The 19,095-nt window shown below is 30.1% G+C and overlaps 2 protein-coding genes across 2 annotated transcripts in view; one reads left to right on the top strand and one right to left on the bottom strand.

The window, feature by feature from the left end:
• Window positions 1–9,774, top strand: part of LOC111637020 (probable tRNA N6-adenosine threonylcarbamoyltransferase, mitochondrial) — a 29,478-nt gene extending 19,704 nt beyond the window's left edge. The window contains exons 5-9 of the mRNA XM_023382422.1: window positions 101–202; window positions 1,625–1,826; window positions 9,257–9,536; window positions 9,622–9,690; window positions 9,771–9,774. Of these exons, the coding sequence (XP_023238190.1) occupies window positions 101–202; window positions 1,625–1,826; window positions 9,257–9,536; window positions 9,622–9,690; window positions 9,771–9,774 (657 nt within the window). The remainder of the gene's footprint in view (window positions 1–100; window positions 203–1,624; window positions 1,827–9,256; window positions 9,537–9,621; window positions 9,691–9,770) is intronic.
• Window positions 9,775–10,605: 831 nt separating this feature from the next.
• Window positions 10,606–19,095, bottom strand: part of LOC111637017 — a 21,198-nt gene continuing 12,708 nt past the window's right edge. Inside the window, exon 6 of the mRNA XM_023382420.1 lies at window positions 10,606–13,400. Within this exon, the coding sequence (XP_023238188.1) occupies window positions 11,975–13,400 (1,426 nt within the window). The 3' untranslated portion in view covers window positions 10,606–11,974. The remainder of the gene's footprint in view (window positions 13,401–19,095) is intronic.

Raw genomic sequence — 19,095 nt, 5'->3', positions numbered from 1 at the left:
TTATATATATATATTTGTATATCAAATGAAATGTTAATATAAAATTTTTATTTAATTTTTAATGTTTTTAAATTTAACATGAATTTTTCTGTACTTTCAGAAAGTAAATACATCCGAATTAGGAGAAGTTGTTATCTTGTATGTTGATATTAATAAAGTTGAAACATGTTTTAATGATCTTGAAAGCCTTCCTTCAGAAATTGTAAGCATTTTATTTAATAAATAGCATATTTTATTATAGTTAATTCTAAACAGATCTTTTGAGACTTTAATAAAATAAGATCACGGCTAACAAATATAAATAATAGCTCTTTATTTTTTTTAACTTCTTAAAATACTTTATTTAATGAAAATAAACATGAAAAAACAAGTATGGTCTCCTGCCTTAATGTTTTTATTTATTAGTTTTTTTAAATCAAAATAATTATTAGAATTTATACAAATTAACCATTAACTGTAATTCCTGTTTTTATTTTTGTACAAATTTAGTGTATTTTGATGAGTTTGGCTCATTAAATATACTAAATAAACAAATCATATAACTTTTACAGTAATTTAAGCAGTCATCGCTATGTAATGGTCAGTTTTAGAAAGTACTAATTTTTCTCCAATGAAAACCTTTGGCAACTGTTCAAAATGGCCAGCAGTCTGAAATTCATAGCACATTTCTTATAATATAAAGAGCAAATTTTATTATTTCTAAAATATTGAAAGACTGGATAATCAGTGTACATCAATGGTTTCAACCGGCTGTACCTATTTCACATATCTGTATATAAGAATTTACTATTAAATTTTAATTTTTAGTAGCGAGTTTTTATTAATTTCAAAAGAAATGTAATATATTTTAAAGATATCAATATAAATAAAATCTGTTTTTGATTGTTGATGCACATTCCTTCCATACACTATTTATAGAAATTAATTTATAGTCCTGGAAAACGTTTGAAACTACCTGAATTTTCAAAGTTTCCAATAAAATTAACTGATTTCCTGTAAATATCTTGTTGTTTAGGTATTAAAATAAACCAAATATTATTAAATAAAAATTTATTTCCATATTTAAGAAATTCATATATAACAAATTATTGCTTGCAATTTGCCTGGAAAAAAGTTTGAGACCATGATCAAAAAAAGCATCACAAAAATAAAAATTAGTGGGAAAAACAATGTTTAATATTTAGTTTGTTTACCATTAACCTGAATAACATCAAGCTGCCTACATCATCACAGATTATTATTTATAGTATTAGAAGATCATGCTGTTGTAAGTAAAACAGGACATGTTTCAAAAACAAAAAAAAAATTATTTTTATTTATAAGAATATGCTTTTATATATGCATAAATATGATATAAGCTCCTTCAGTAATGGTCCTTGGAGTTTCTAAAAAGAGCATAGATGATGGAGTTCCTTCTGCAAGCTAGAGAAACATTGTTGCTATCTGCTGTTTCATAGAATATATCCATCAGAATCTTGTTATAACTCAGTCTTGAATACAACTAGAGACTGTGAGGTATAAAAAAAATCCCAATGGGTATATTCTGTGAAATAACAGGTACCAACCTTTCCGTAAATAATATTAAAATATAAAAATTTCAAACCAACTTCTGTTATTATTTCAGAGCTTTTATTTACTCACATTTTTATGCATCAAATTTAACATTTTTACCTTTTTGACTCATGACGTCATCATTGGCAAGTCAGTTTGTGACTCACTGAAATTTGACATTGTAACTATCAATACTAACTGCAAGAGTATGGGATTAAGAATGCCAGTACTTTATGACATAGTGGCCAACAAGTTTTCGTGTTGCCCTCCATTGGGTAAAGGCTAAGATGTGTGCCACTTGAACAAGTGTAGGCTTACCAGATTAACTCTGCAAAGTCATAACCTTTTTGACAGTTAGGCAGGCTCAAAGGGCATGAGTCTTATCTGGGCTGCCAACTGGCCATGTTAAATTTTAGGTGATAAATGGCAAGCTTAGGTGTACACAAATTTTTTTATGCCCAGAGCAACTGTGTGGAAATTTTCACTTTTTAAAAAAAAAAAAAATTGCAAAAATTTAAATATATAAATGTGAGAATTTAGCCAAAAATTTAGTGCAAAATAGGCGTGAAAGAAGACATTTTTGCATGCAAAACAAATTAATACAGTAAAAATTTTTTTAATGGTGAAGTATATTGAATTCTATTATTTCAAAGCACTTAAATAAGTCTAATTATTTTAAATATTAGAAAAAGTTAAGCAAAGAAGTAACAATTAAAATAAATTAGTAATTCTTTGTAAAGTTTAAGTGAAAAAAGAAAAATTAATGCTCACACAGTTTATTTACAGTCGACCCCCGTATAAGATCATTGATTATTCCGTTTTATATGAATTCCATGTTGTACAAGTCACTTAAATTTTACAAGTATGTGAGCCATTCACAGCCCGGTACACGTATTTGTAAAATCTAAGTGACTCGTACAACATGGAATTCATATAAAACAGAATAATCAATGATCTTATACGGGGGTCGACTGTATAGTATGTATTTCTGTATGTTAATTATAGGATTTGAATGCAAGTCAACTTTCAAACAGATATATTATATTAAGATATGTCTAGTTAGTAACCATTCTGACATTTCCATCTATCTCAACCAAATCATAGTAGGCAGTATGATCCAAAGATCTAAGCATGATATTTGGATTTTTCTATGCCGTTTTATGCAAATTATTACCAAGTTCTGTTCCATGCTTTTGAAGATGACACAGTCTGAAAAGGAAATGTTTGCAAAGAGTTGTTTTACACTTTTACACAGAAGTTGCAAAATGTGATGTTATGCACTTTCCAACACTTTATAAACAAGCTTGGTCAAGCTGATATGATACAAAAGCAAATCAAATATTAATTTTGTTTAAAATAAATTTTATAAATTCTTGAAATCAAGTAGTTATTCAGAAGAATTTTTCATTGAATATACAGTAAGGGATGTGGTTTATAGTGTGAGAATCGGGATTTTATTAGTTAATTAGTGTGGGAAATATATTTAGTTTTTTTAAATTGTTTACCAAAAAGGAAGACACATTCGACACTTTTTATGAAAAAAGGAAATCAACTTCCCTTCCCACAAGACCTTATCTACAATTTTGACAGCCATCTGGCTGGCTAACCCCCTTTGAATGCCTCACTCATCCCATCAGAGAACTAGAATCAAGGATTGCTATTGGTCAAAGTACGATAAAAAGGGCGATTTTCCTGCCATTCAGGGCAGTCTACGAAAGAAGAGATATGCCATACAGACAGCAGTCATTCAAAGAATAGATTGCCATATGAGACGCAGTCAATAGAAATCCGACATTGCCACATAGACGACAGACAGTTTTCCATAATATGAAGAAGCCATAGAAGACGGCCTTAAGCACAGAAAGTTCTTGTCTAAAGATTTAACTTTGTGTGCTACCAAATAAGAAGATTGTTCCCACTTCGCTCATCATCCTCCTCCTTACTTCCATTGCCCACTCACTTACTTCATTGCTTCGTCATCAATCTGAAGATATAGCTCAAGATCTACAGTTGAGGTAGTGCATCTTGATATTTGTAATCTCTCTCTCTTGAAGGTTTAATAGTATACTTTTGGAATAGTAATATACTCTCAGTTTAGCAATATATTCAAGGTCTAAAAGTGTAACTTTAGTTAAGATTCATTATGTTCAATTGTATTTATATGGGAATAGTGTAACGCATTGAATTATTTTATTTAGTAAACCTTTATTTGTTGGTTAACCAGTTGACTTTTTTTATTATTAAGTCATACAATTTCTCATGCTACAACTTGGACTTACCTGCAGCTCTCCCCATTCATCAACATATCAGCCCACCTAATTAAACAATAACTTAAATGCGTGATAGGGTGTGAATGCTTACCCTATCTGGTGTTGGAAATCCTGACTGTAGATCGGGATCTTACAATCTTTGATCTCAAACATCCTTTTAAGTCATCCAAAGACAATGTGGGCAAGTTTAACAAACTCATTGCCAAGTAAGTGATAGAGATGACATTAAATCTACTTCTGGTTCCTCACAATAGATTCCAGAGGAACCGCATAGATTTTACTATAGCTTACAGTGACTATAAATGAAAACATTCAGTTTCCTTTTGCACATGTTCATGGACATGCACAATGAATGGATTGAATGGAGCATGCACGTGCACATCTGACAGACATAAAAGTCCTAACATAAGCACTTCACCACTATAGTGGAGTATGCTAAAAAGGGAAGGCAAAATCAACTACTTATGACATCATTTGAAGGTATGACAAAGCTAATAGAGTGTAAAAAAATTCAAGGTCTTCCACATAGAAGATCAACTCCAAAAGTGGTGAAACAATTTAAGAAGCTTTATCAGAAAGTACCATCCATTTTTGTCCACACTGCTTCCAGTAGGCTTCATATTCCATGGACAACTTTGCATGATATCAAGACTAAGGTCTTAGAGATCAAGTCATCAAGTATAAAACTCAAAAATATTTGAAAGATTAAGCAAAATGAGCCAAAAGTGGATGTTGGTATATTATAATGAGAGAAATAAAGATGAAGTGAAATATGAAGACAGTTCAACCAAGGGTTAAATTTATGAAGAAATTTATGATCTGGCAAGCAATAATGATTTGGGAAACATTTCAGAACCATTCATAACAGAAGGCATACTTAACTCAAAGATCTATCTGGATGAATGTTTGAAGAAAGGGCTGTTTTCCTTTAAACTTCATCATCATAAAGTTCAAGACATTATGCAAAAATATGTAGTAGCTACTTACAGGCAAACAATGTTGAATATGTGACCAAGAAGAATAATGTTCCTCAAGACAGAGGAATCGAGATTTTGGGCATTATGCAAAAGAAGATATACTCTGCTTTAAATTCAGCATCCAAAGAAATAGATTTTGATGTGCTTGGAAAAACATAAGCCAGAAAGTGGCACTGGAGTCAGGAAGTAATGTAATGAAAAGTGGTAAGAGTGCTTTGAAAAATTGATTATGATGGAGTGTCAGGTGCTAACTAATATGTATAAACATTGTGTGAGACTTGTTCTATACATGCTGTTCAATATATGAAATAAAAATGTTAAATAAATTGAAAATGTTATAAATAAAAGTCATACTGGTTACTATAATATGCTTCTTGTCTAGCTGTTGTATATACTTGTGAGCAATATGTTGGCCTCTTTATTCCTAGACTTATTACATCATCAGTGAACACAAGATCAGCCTTAGAAAATCAATTTATTTTCCCAAAAAAGGTCTTTTTTTCTTTTTTTGGGGGTGAAATAAACTGATTTTCTGAACTTCTACAGATTTGGTTTGTTGAAGGAAGGCTTGGAAAACAGATTTTAACCTGTTGATGGACTCTGGAATGTTTGTCATTGTTGATCAGTATCTCTATGCCACAGCTAACACAGAGTCTTCTACAATGGAAACAGGTGCAGAGCCATTGTTCAGTCATGTGGGAGGCAGATAACAGTGCAGTTGATGGTGATATCTAAGATTCTATTAATTATAAAAGGTACTCAAAATTGACTTATGATCAATTTCCTATATAACTTTTAATAAAACAATTTTTTATCTTCATCTATTCAGAACAACAACAAAGTTTTTTAATTGGAAAAGAGTAGTTTGATTAGGCAAATTGAAAAGTTCAAAATTTAATATTATAACAGTACAGTGAAACCGCACTTAACAAGCACCTCTCATAACGAGTAATTCACATAATGAGCAAAATAAATTGTAAAAAATTGCCTCACATAACGAGTGACAAGGAGAGGGGAAGTCCCGGATTGTGTGCATGCTACATCAGTCTGTGTTTAGCACTTGTTCTGCTAGCATGTTAGTATTGCTTGCATTCACACATAATACATATAAACATCTACAACCATAGCCCATTATATAATAAATATGCCAAACAATATGGCTAAACAATATGCCAAATTCTTGGGCTATGCAAAGGCTATAATTAAATATTAGAGATTACTGTATTTTGATTTTTTTTCTTTTTTGCAAACTGAATTTGCATTCCAGATTGGTTCATTCTGTGCTAGAAGAAAAGATGATGATGATTCATGTGCCTTAACAATGTATATTATATAATTTTCTTTGAATAAATGTTATATGTAAAATATTTGAGTATTTTTTCAACATGGAACACATTATTGTATTTTACATTAATTTATATAGGAAAAATTGTCACACTTAATGAGTGTTTTGCATTACGAGCAAGATTCTGGAAAAATTATGTTTGTTAAGCAAGATTCCACTGTAGTTAGCTTTATACTATTTTTATATTTCATTTTAATTGTTCTGCACTTTTCAAATGAGAATTAAACCTACAAAATGTTAATATCTAATAAATATACAGTATCAGATTTAACTATATTAAAATATCTTAAATATTTCTCTTTATTAACCAAGAGTACCTGTCTTGGTGCCAGTTACTGTGTAGAGGCCTAAAGGTAATGACTATGACCTGTTGCCTTTTTGTGGTGCAGTGAAATGCAATACTATATACAGAAATAAAACCTGAATAAGCAGGAAAACAGGATGTGTGACATGACTATTTTCATGGAAACAGAAGTGCAAAAGCATAATGCTTACTTTGCTAGTATATCTCATATATCTCATATTACAAAAAAGAACATGTTTGCTATAAATTCCTGGAGCAGAGGCTTCTTTTTATCAGAAAGGTAGCATGTGTAAACATCTTTCTGCTCAGAAAGCAAGAAGTTGTTCATTGATATGCAAAAGAAAACTGTTTAACTTATTCCATAAGAATGGGATTATTATTTTAATCATTATAAGCCCAATCACAAGATATAGTTATGTGTTTCTCATATGCTTAAATTTGTTTCTACTTAACATACAAGCCTTTTTTTGAAAGTGGTGCAAGTCCTCTCGTTGGAAGAAAATAAGTTAATGATGTTTTAGTGATGCATAGATGTTATAAATATAAAAAGAGGACAAAGTCAATGGTGTACAATATCCTCATAAATTAATCAAAAGAAGTTTAACTGTAAAATGTGATCACATTTTTTTTTGAAAATGGAATAAATCCATTCGTAATAATCAATAATTGAAACAACTTTCCTTAGTCTTTATAACTGATAATATGAAAAGTAAATTACTTTGTTAAGTATAAATTCTTATATAACTGAAAATATTTCTTAATAAAGTCAATTATTTATTTACTTACATGTTCTCATTTTAATTATTATTTTTTACATTAAAAAAATAATACAACTTCAATTAAAATATAAGTTTAAAATTGTTATTGTTCATATTTTTCATGATTTGTTATTGAAAGTGGTATAAGTCCATTTTTAGTTAAAAAAAATTAATAAAATTGTTAAAGAAAATAAATTATTACAAGTAATTATTTATTGTGACATCTTCACAATGCCTGACAGCAGTTTTTAATATTTTTAATTTATTTAATTTAAAATATATGCTCTCCACCTCAAATTAGTACTGTAGAGTTTTGCCCCTGTATGGAACATCATACTTTTCCTTTAACAATAGAATCATGCTGGTCATTTATTTATTACTTTCAGGAGAAAACTTTTGAATTGAATAATGTGACTTTTGATTGGATCAGAAGCTTGTATATAGTTTCATATCTGTCTTGTCTTTCATTTAGCTAACTCCATTCTCGAGATTAAGGACACAGACAGATGGTCAGATGACAGTGAGAATTTATAGGTCTACAATTTTTTCAAATTGCAACCCAAATACACAATGAAATTTAATAAGTTTATGGCTTTAAAAACATTACCAGAATTTATTAACGTTTGAATCAACTAAAAGATATTGGCAAATGCAAACCCTTAAATATCTCAATGAATGAATAAGTAGACTTATACTACTCTCAAAAACAACAGCTCATATGTAACATATGAGCTGTTGATTTTGTATCTGGAAAGTGGGCTAGTATAACCTGACCTAACTTTTACTGATATATCCAATAGCTTGGAAGAAAGGAATACAGCAGTAGTGATAATACCAATAGAGAAGGAGCAGAAGTTAAAAATTGTCACTTTTTGCATTTTAGTGATATTTTCAACTAATTCACAACATTGTTTAGCTATTATTGTGTAAGTGGGAGCTTTTAAAAGTCAAATGCACTTTGAAAAATTGTTTAGCTATGTTTTTGCAATGTCTAAGTATAGAATGTACTAGTTTAATTGCTGCTGCTTTTTAAGTTAAAGATAGTGAAGTAGAAAAGAATATGAAATGTTGCCAAACACTAAAAACTTGCAGAAAAAATACTTTAATTTTTGAATAATGGATAATTTGAATTTTCCATAATTCAAACTGTTTTTAATATGGACACAAGGGAGAATTCAAAAGAGTTTGACTGTATTCATAGTTTCTCTAAAATTACCATTAATTGTGCAAAAATGAAGTTGCAATTGTGAATAGTTTCTTTTGGATTAAGAAAAATGAAAGAGGAGGTTTTTTAACATTATTATTTAAAAATACAAAACTTTATTATGTACAGAATTTCTTTTATAATCTCCAATATTCTTGTTTAAAGAATAATTTACAATTTGTTCAAAAATGGAAAATTTGAATGATGTCACTATTTTGTTTATCTTCTATATAAAAATTTTTATTACTAATTTTAATGACAAAAATTGACAAATAATAATTTATTCTCTGATCTGTTTGCTTTATGGATAGTCTAGTTAGACAGCCGATGATCAAGGTAGTTAAGGCATCAACCTGCCACTCTGGGTTAATCTAGGATTGAATCTGAGTAAGTAACCCTGGGAATTTTTCATGAGTGATCTGTCCTGGATACTTTAGGAATCTTGTAGACTGTGATGGACTTTAGGAACTTGTGATGGGTGTGAGGAAAAGGTTCCCTTAGTGCCCACAGAGCAGAAAGTTATAAAAAAATCTGCAGTGTGTTGTTATATCAAAGTTGAATTTTAGAGAAGCTCAGAAAAAATATAAACTGATTTTTTTGCCAGTGGAAAAATATATTTAGAATTTCAAAGTTTTTTTCTTTTTATTTTGAATTAAAATTTTATAAAATTAACACACAGTTTATCAAATGAAATTTATTTGAACTTAAATTTGGTAGCTGTTACTTTTTGGATTAATATTCTAAATTTAATAAATTTACAATAATATATTTTGAATAACCAAATTACTCATAATATTTTCCTCAATTAACCGTTATTATTATTATTATTTAAAAAACTTTTTTATAGATATTGTTGCAGATGGAATTATACCCAATGTGTCAGATTTATGTGCTTCTGTTTTGTATATTCTTACAAAGCAACTTGTAAGACAAGTCCAACGTGCTATTATGTTTTGCAAATATAATAATCTGATACCAGAAAATCGTCAGACTTTGGTTTTTTCTGGTGGCGTAGCCTGTAACGAGTACATCAGATTGGCACTGAATAAATTATGTAACTCTGTGGACTGGAGATTTACTTGTCCTCCTCCTAAACTATGTAATGATAATGGAATCATGATAGCTTGGTATGTATGCTAAATTAATTAATAAAATATTTTATTTTGATTATAAATTATAAAAAATTATATACATTTTATCATTTTTAAACAGGAATGGAATGGAATATTTAAAAGCAGGAATACAAGGAACTGATGCCAAAGAAATTAGCATTACCACCAAGTTAGTTCTTACATATATGTTTTATTTTAAAATTTGTGAGAATTTATTTTACTAATTGTCTATGTAAATGATTTTATAAGGTAGCCCAAAAGTCACTTATCTGCATGTTACAGTCCTAAAAATATATCATAAAGTTGTTTCAAACTATTATTTATGATTCAGTTTGAAAATGATTAAATTGGTTAATTAACTTACCACACTCTATTCAAAAATATTGTACCAGGTTATATCTTGCTTCTGCTATATATTACCTAAATACAAGTGCATGAGAGTATAGGTAATCAATAGGGGGCTGTTTGATGGCATAATTGCCATGCACCCTTGACTCTTTCTCATGGGCCCAAATTTTATGAAATATATTTAAACTGTACCACTTAGTGTTAGAGCATTTCAAAATTAGTACAAAAACTTTTTCTCTGATTAAAATACTCAAAAGAGCAGCAGCTGGATACTGTCAAAAAATGGATGAAAGAACTACAAGACTTCTCTGCATGGTTGCACATGCTCAAAATAGCCAACTGTATAAAGGAAGTAGGTTCTAGGTCAGTGGTTTTCAACCTTTTTTTAACCCATGGACCCCTTTTCCTCTTAATTTTTTTGTGGACCCCGAATAGACCTTGTACAGGAAAAAAAACCTTATATTTTTCACTAATAAAAAAAGAAAGAAAAACATTCAGAAAGGTCACTGTCAAGTGTCATGACGCTGATGGTATAAGATTTTCCTAACAAACCCCGGCTTATATATCTCATTGACAAAAGTCAAAGAGAGATNCATAATTCATGATTCTATTATCAAAAAAATTTCAATTTTACACAAAATTCATTGTTTAAATAATTTTATTATAATGAATTTAATTATTCCAAATTGTTAAATAGTTTAAATAAAAAAAATTTAAATCTCTTATACAATACTTCTGTTAAATAAATTATTTTAATTTCAGAAATTTATAAAACAATTTCCTTGGCATACAAAGTATATTATTTCCATAAAATCTCATTTTATAAATAAAACTGTTGAAAAGATAATTAAGATTCTCCATAATAGTTCCATAAACCGTAAATATTCGTTATTTATTCTTATAGGAAGCTTTTAAAACAAATATTTGTACTATAATAATACATTAGCTTGTTGTCGTTTCATATATAAATTACAATATTCTAGCCATTTTGCACATTTTTCGATCCAATATCATAAAAATTTTCATTGGCAGACAATTTTTTGTAAATATAAATTTGATTGAAAGACATCACACACAATGAAAGTAGTCTGGAAGCTGATTATAAATCATTATAATCAACTAACCATTCATGTAATGCACAAATTTAACTAATAATACATGAATCTTCATTATATGTATATATTTATATATTTTTGAATAATAATTTATACTTCCAAAAACACCAATTCCACTGAGAAAGCATTCAAAATTATAGGACAAATACCTTAAAAGATATATGAATGCACAAAAATCAATAACTAAAAATCTGGCCTTGATTATTACAAAGGAAAAGTGTTAATATTTTATCATGTAAACTTTATCACAACATGATATCAACAACCTTTTAAGGTTTATAACAGTTGCACTAAATAGATGTGTACATCTAAAAATAATTCACATAAAACATTTATGCAAATACAGTGAATAACCTGAAATACAATTAGTTGTTGTATATAGAATTCATTGGATTACGAAATTAAAATCTTATATATTTGTATGATTTACATTTTGATATTCACAGGAGTGTATAAAAGTGAAGTGTTTAAGATTAACAATTGCTCAAATGCAGAATTGGGTTACCAGTACTCGAATTTCAGGTAGTTCACTGTAAACAATGAAATGCATAATTTATTGGAATAAAGTTATATATTTAATTTTCTTTATGAAACAAACAGACAAAAATTATTGCCACATATACAGAAAAAACTACAATAATTATATGCCAACTTACTATCAAAATAATTATTTATATAATGGCACAAAAATTAACATTTAAATATAAATTATTATAATGTGTAACAAAATGTGCATTTGATCTGTTATTATATACAAGAAATAATTATAAACAACTTTTAAAATATCTGAATCAAATGAAACAAGGATGTACAAAACTTACATTTTGATTACTAATGAAATGATCATTAAATCCTGATGATAATCTCTGGAATTACTTTTTAGCACCAATTATCTAGTTTAAATCTTTCTATATGAAATTTATAATAATACAATTATGTAAATTCTTGCAAGCTCATTTGGAATTAAAAAAATCAAAAAGATATTTCATTTTACTGAAATGCATCATGGGTTAGAAATTTCTGGTCGTCTATGACCTCTTCATTTTTATTAATTATCACAGATGTATGTGTGGTGGATGATAACTCGGTGTGATTTTCGTTGGAAATTGATATACCTTGTTCATCACTGTTAGTAAGCTCGCTGCAACTGTGTGTTCGAGTGTATTTTGAATATATAGAAACTTCAATCCGTCTAGAATTACAATCTGTTGAACTGTTTGGAAAGGAATTTGGCCTTGTGCTTGTATCAGTTTGTATATTTTCTTGATCATATTTTACAGTTTCATATCCTGGTTCTGTGAAGTCAATTTCTTCCCTATCTATTCTTTCATAATTTGGATCGCTAAAGTCACTTTCACAATGCTGGACTCTCTCATAATCTGGATCTTCAACATTATGTCGACCTACTCTTTCATAACCTGGGTCTACCTCACTCTCTGCTCTGTGAACTCTCTCATAGTCTGGATCCTCGTCATCTGGTAAGTTTTCATTATGTCTAACACTTTCATACCCAGGTTCCGATTCATCACAGGATGATATCCCATTAAAATCTACACTTTGTGTTACTTTGTAATTATTTGGGCCATTAGAATCTATGTTGTTATTCACTTTAACAGATTCATAATCTGGGTCATCACAAAGACTTCTTTTCACAGCCTCATATCCTGGATCAGTAGCATCACTATCTGATCTTTGAATTTTTTTAACTTCCTCATATCCAGGATCAGAATCTTCTAGCGATCCAGAACAATTATTGATTGATGCATTGCTATCAATTCTTGATTGTTCTATTTCATCTGTTTTCCTATTAGTCCTTTGTTTTAATTTTTCATATGTTGGTTCACCATTTCCATTTTGTGGTTGCTGCCTTATTTTTTCATAAAGAGGATCATCACAATCTTCCCTTACTTTTTCATAATCAGGTTCACTTTCTTCTTTTTTCTGATTTTTAATAGCTTCATATCCAGGTTCGACATTTTCATTCCAATCTTTCGGTGGATAATCTGCTTCAACAGAATGAACTGGAACCGCAGGTACATAGAGATTAGTGTTTGGAAAAAATTCTTCTCCATTTGGACTGCGCGGTATCCATACAGGAGTCGATACATTGAACACATCATCAGAAATGCCTTCAAATTTATTACTGTCATCCGCATCGGATGAACATCTCACTGACTGCACTCGCTTCTTTCGCACTTTAGCATACATATCTTCTATTTTGGTCCCAGCTTCATTAAAATTTAATAAGCTTGCACCCTCTCCCAAGTGTATGGTTTTTCGTTGTTTATTCGATTTATCAACAACTGAGTACAATCCATTCATATCTGTTGGAGAAGGTGCAGATGTCCCTGAGGTTAATACATTTGGCACACAACTTCCACTGGATGATGTAGATGCTATCGATGCTATAAAAATATTTCAGTTGTTAAAATCAATTGTCATTATTTAATATTTTTATGAATAATTAAGATATTCCATAATAATGTGAAGAAGGAAGCAAAATATACATTTGTTCTCTAATGATTTGTTAATTTTATTAAAATATAAAATGTATTAATAATTAATGTTTCATAATAATAATAATATACTGTATAATTAAAAATTATTGNTACATGGACCCCAGATGAGAACTACTGCTCTAGGGCATGATTTACTGTAGTTTATTTTAAAAGAATAGTGTTTTTAATGGAAATACATTTCAAAATTGTAGCTCTTCAGAAGAATAAAGTTGCTTGTTGTGAGCATTTGGGGCCTTTCATAGATGCTTCACACAGTTCTCCAGTTAGTATTTGGATGGTGTTCAGTTACTTCTTGTTTGAGTACTGTAACTGGACAAAAATATACTATATTCTATAATTTTATATTAAAATATTTTGAGATGCTCTATGAATTTGTAAATGACAGTTTAAATAGCTTTCTTGGGAACAAAGACAAGATTCAAGGGTGCATGGTAACTATGCTCTTGAATAGCCCACTATGGATTACCTAACTGAAAAGAGAACAATTCATATATGGTAAGATATTTTTCATCATCTAAATGGTAAATACATTTAAGATGCATTTTCTTGAACATATAGCTAATACTGAAAACATTTATGAATAAGGACTCCTCAGCAGTTACAGAATTCTTAACATTCCCTGAATATTTCATAATATTATCTTTATTTCACTGACACAGATTTCATTTGAACACTAGACTTGCAGAAATTTAATAGAATTTATAATTTAAATAGTTGAAGTGTTGTAATTAGCACAAATAATGTATCAGACAATCAAAATGTTATAAAATTTACATTTATATGTTTTCTATATAATTTTTTATGTTTATTGAAAAGCAAATTTCCAGAAATTCAGTAGTAATAATTATAATTTAAACAATTTGTTTCTTGTTAGATTATGAATTATTTGAAATTCACAAAATCTGAAAATAAGATAGGCACTTGTTGGTTCAATATTATGAAGTTTGGTTAATTTATAATGCAAAAGTAAGTAAAAATCCTGAGCAGTTTTTTAGTTGATCTACATCAAATCTACAATGTATAGTATTGAGAATGATTAAATGTAAAAATCTTTTCATCAGTAAAACTTATCAAAATGTATGCACATTTTTAAAAAATCAGAGCATCATTTACTATTCATTTATAAAGAACTTTAGGAGATTCTACTATATATTTTACATAATGGAATTGCTTATACTGATACTAATACCTCATTAATGTAGATAAGATTACAGTTAGAGTTAGTAAAACCAGAACTTTCACTATTAAAAGACTATGTTAAAATAAACAAGTAAAATGGCAAAACTATTCTTGAAACAAGACTATGTCTTGGAGAGCATGAGTAATGCATGCGCAAATCTCGCACTTGTGCCTGTTTGTAGAAAGTCTCAGCATTTTGTTTTTTATTTCGATCTGGTTCTTGGTCCCCTGACTACCTACAAGTCTGGTTTAATTTGTGCATGCATGATTTGGGCACCAAATATTGTGCCAAATTGCAACTCCTGATATGCACTCCTTCATACCTCTAAGGTGTCCATTATATTGACAGCAGCATGATTTTAGAAATGAGACATAGCATAAATTAATAAATAATTGATGAGACTAAGTCATACAGTTAGCCTGCTGGTTTTTGCAGTACCATTTTTAACAGTAACTAGCATAAAAATATCAATAATTTAAATAATCTGTGCTTTAATCAATATTTATAATAAAGGCAAGTGTACAATGTGTGTACCGATAAAACTCAAAAATGAGTCCTGGTACGATCAAGGGAGTTATATGGTGTGGTAGCCCTCTATCCCCCATCAATGAAGAAGGTTCCCGTTTTTACCTGAAGGGTGTGCTGTTGAAGATATAAAGGCTGGAAGTTTTGCCCTCTAGAAATTTCTAGAACAGTCCAGAACATTCGAGAGTATTCCACAACATTCCAGAATGTTCCGGGATTTTCTGGAATGTTCGGGAACATACCAGTTCATTGTTCAACATTCCAGAACACTCTCGAATGTTGTGGAATGTTTTGGAACATTGTGGACCATTCAAAGTCTTTTTTTGTATGGGTGGGACTACCCATTGGTGGGGTATATAAAGCAAGATCCATCGTGGTTTGAATGTCAGTTTCTTATCAGTGACAAAGGGAAGAACCAAAAAAAAGAAGTGAAAATTCCATAGTGCAGTGAATGAATAAAAACAAACAGTGAAGTGTCAGTAGTCAAAGTGATACAGTGACTGAATAATTGAAAATAAAGTGTGAAAACTGTATAAAGTGTACTTAGTGTATTTGTTAATAAATAGTTAATTTGATTTATATTTTATACAATGCCCAAACTTAAAAGAGGAGGAGCTCTTGCCAGTTCTGAATTTTCTTTTGAATATTAAAGTTGATATCATCGACAATATTATTTTTAGTTGCCAAAATTGCCCTTTGAAATAGCCACTCCGAATAATAAGAAGCATCGCAGAGCCCAAATGGTTAGGAGTTGAAGGTTGAAGGTTGAAATTTGGTATGCAGTTAGGGTGCATCATGAGAACAGAACATACACTAAGAACGGATTTTTCGAAATTCCCCCCGCCGGGAGAGGTTGTTAACAATGAAGTGTTAACAATGGAAGTGCTTAAGTAACAATTAAAGTGTTAAGAGAAAGTGGTGTGCAAGATTTACAGGCACAGATGTGTTTTTTGCGTTTTTGCAGGAAATCTAACATATTTTTAGACCCATGTAAAAATTCTCTAATTAGTCTGGAAATGGTAGACCTAAGTCTTGCATTCTGTGAAAACAGGTAAGATTGGCTATAATGTTGAACTGAATGTTAGAGTTGAACTGAAGAGGGACTTAAAATACAAATAAGTCTGAAATGCATATGACAAACCAATAAAAGTACTACCTAACCTGAAAGCTGTATATGATAGTCTACCGAAAACTGAATTGATCGGATTAAAGAGAGACATTCGCAATGAAATAGCAGCTGCCATAAGTAATTTTTTGAAAATTTTTGAAGGTTATTAAATAAACTATTTTGTAAAGAAGCCCAAAGAACAATATTCATTATAATTTTGACATGTACACTTAATCAATTTAAAGAAGTTTTAACAATGAAAAACTCAAACATATACATAATGTAGTGAAAACTATATATTCATAAGCAAAATTATTTGTGCATAACACTGTGTTACTTCATTTAAAATGAAATTTTCTTTAAATCAAAAATGTATCTATAATTATCTATATATAATTCAAATTAATTTAACTTAGAAATAGCTGAACATTGGGCAGGTTTCTAAAGGCAATTATGTCACTTTTAAATGCAAATTAAGACTTAATGTAAATGAAAATTATTAATTTAAATAACTATTATTGTAACCTGTTGCTATTTTAAGGAACAACAATACTGTTTTATTTGATTCACAATAAATACAGACAAAAGAATTAGATTAATTGGCGAGTAATATGGAGATAGAATTCTTACAAACACAACTTGAAATCATGCGATTTTTTCTGTAATTGTGTCATAGGTTCAAGTATGCCGCGAGATAAAAAAGGTTGAAAAACACTGAAATAGCTATAGTTTTTGAAATTCTCATTAATTAGTAATTGTTTAGATTGGCTTTTCTGTAACAATGTTTTTTATTTTTTACAATAAATTTCAAGATTATATATTTTAATTTAAAAAATTTTAAATCAATTATAAATTATAATTATTTCTACCGTGTTTCCCCGAAAATAAGACAGTGTCTTATATTAATTTTTGCTCTCAAAGATGCGCTAGGTCTTATTTTCAGGGGATGTCTTATTTTTTTTTATATATATTTTTTTGATTTATTTTATTTGACGTATATCCGGTCGTGTCGAACTGAACTTACGAAGTTCCCGTGCTGGAGAGGACTTCCCACACTTGCTTCAACTTGACCTTTTCATAGCGTCGACATAGGGCTCGATGACCAATTAGTGCTTACTGAACCGTAGCACTATGCAAATGTGATGGGGCGTGATTCCCGGCCGACCAATTAGCGATCACCAGCCGTAATGTTATGCAAATCTGTGATTTCCAAGCCATAGTCTTATGCAAATCATGCCGCATGACGTGATTGTCTGCTGACCAATCAGTGGCTGTACTTTCAAAAAGCCAACGGCCACTTTCAACCATCTGTCGATGACCATTACGACTAAAAAAGAACTTTGCTAGATCTTACTTTCAGGGGGAGGTCTTATATTTTGCAATTTAGCAAAACCTGTGCTAGGTCTTATTTTCGGAGAAACATGGTAGTTCTCACAAAAATCATAGTTTAAATCTCTTAGTGGGTTATTTATAATTACATTACAGTCTTATTAATATTGCCAGATGGCCAAGCTGTTGTTTCTATTGGTTAGAAGTTTGTACAATAGAAAACACCCTGTAGAATGCAATTTCATCTATGATTATTAGCTTGTACCAAGTGCCAGTATGAGAATTTTTATTCAAGGCTGACATTGTTCTTCATGACAAGGCTGACATATATATATGTAGGCAGTTTGAGTTACATCAAGCCGTAGAAAGGGATCTCCTTTGTAAGTCGAATTTCATAGTAAGTTGGTTCTTAACAAATTAAACAATTTATAAAATGACACACTGCCATCAGTAGAATCAACTTTACACTTGAGAGCCATAATAGAGGGCAAAAAGATAAGAAACATTATAAACTAACGTGAGAACAATGTACCACAATGGTGCTCAATGTCTTCCTATGATGTACTGAACAACAATAACAAAAAGTAGTTCCAGCTTGCATCCTGTACTACACCGCTGACATTGTGTCGTAACTTCAGGTCACTGTATGTCAGAACCAGATTTATTATGAATAGTGTCATAAGATCAGATTGGCATAAGTTGGGTGCATTATAACCTGGGAACCACCTGTATATATATATATAGTGTATATAGTGGGTACACTTATTTTTAAACTGATTTAGACATCCACTGAAACAATATATGAAGTCAGAGGATCATCACACATTTCTTATTTTGCCTTAATTCTGTATGTGAACAATAAAAATTCCCCAAAACATTCAGGTTATTTCAGACAGATAAAAATTTTTGAGAATTCCAGGTAGATACCCTGGCTGATTTTGGTAAAAATATTTATAATTCCAATAAGTAGATCTACTGTAATTATATGTTGAAACAAGTAAAATGTATATGATTACAGTAATAGAGAATGATAAATATCTAGTTTTAAATCAGAAGCATGCATTAAGACCTATTTATACTATCCATTCAGGCAAGTAATGGTAATGTTCCAACAATGACATTGTCAGACATGCATATACAGTAGACCCCCTATAACGCTTAGATACGTTCCACGCTAATCGAATTTTACGTTGTAGGAACGATTAAATACATGAGCCAATCGCAGCCCGATAGGTGGGAACTTTACGGACTAAGGCTGTTCGAAAGGTTTTCTTCTATAAAATTAACCGATTCTAGACTAATTCGACTCAACATTTCCAAAACACGTATAATTTTTTGGGAGTAATCCGTATAAACTATGCTATAAACAAAAAATTATAGGATTACTTACCGAGTGTGTACCGTTCGACTACGCCCGTTGTTCAAAGCTTGTCTTCGTCGCGGAACAGCA

Source organism: Centruroides sculpturatus, unplaced genomic scaffold, assembly GCF_000671375.1.
Source record: "Centruroides sculpturatus isolate CEXI.00-Female unplaced genomic scaffold, Cexi_2.0 scaffold966, whole genome shotgun sequence".
In the NCBI taxonomy this organism is placed as follows: Eukaryota; Metazoa; Arthropoda; class Arachnida; order Scorpiones; family Buthidae; genus Centruroides; species Centruroides sculpturatus.
This window is presented reverse-complemented; position numbering and strand designations above follow the sequence as displayed.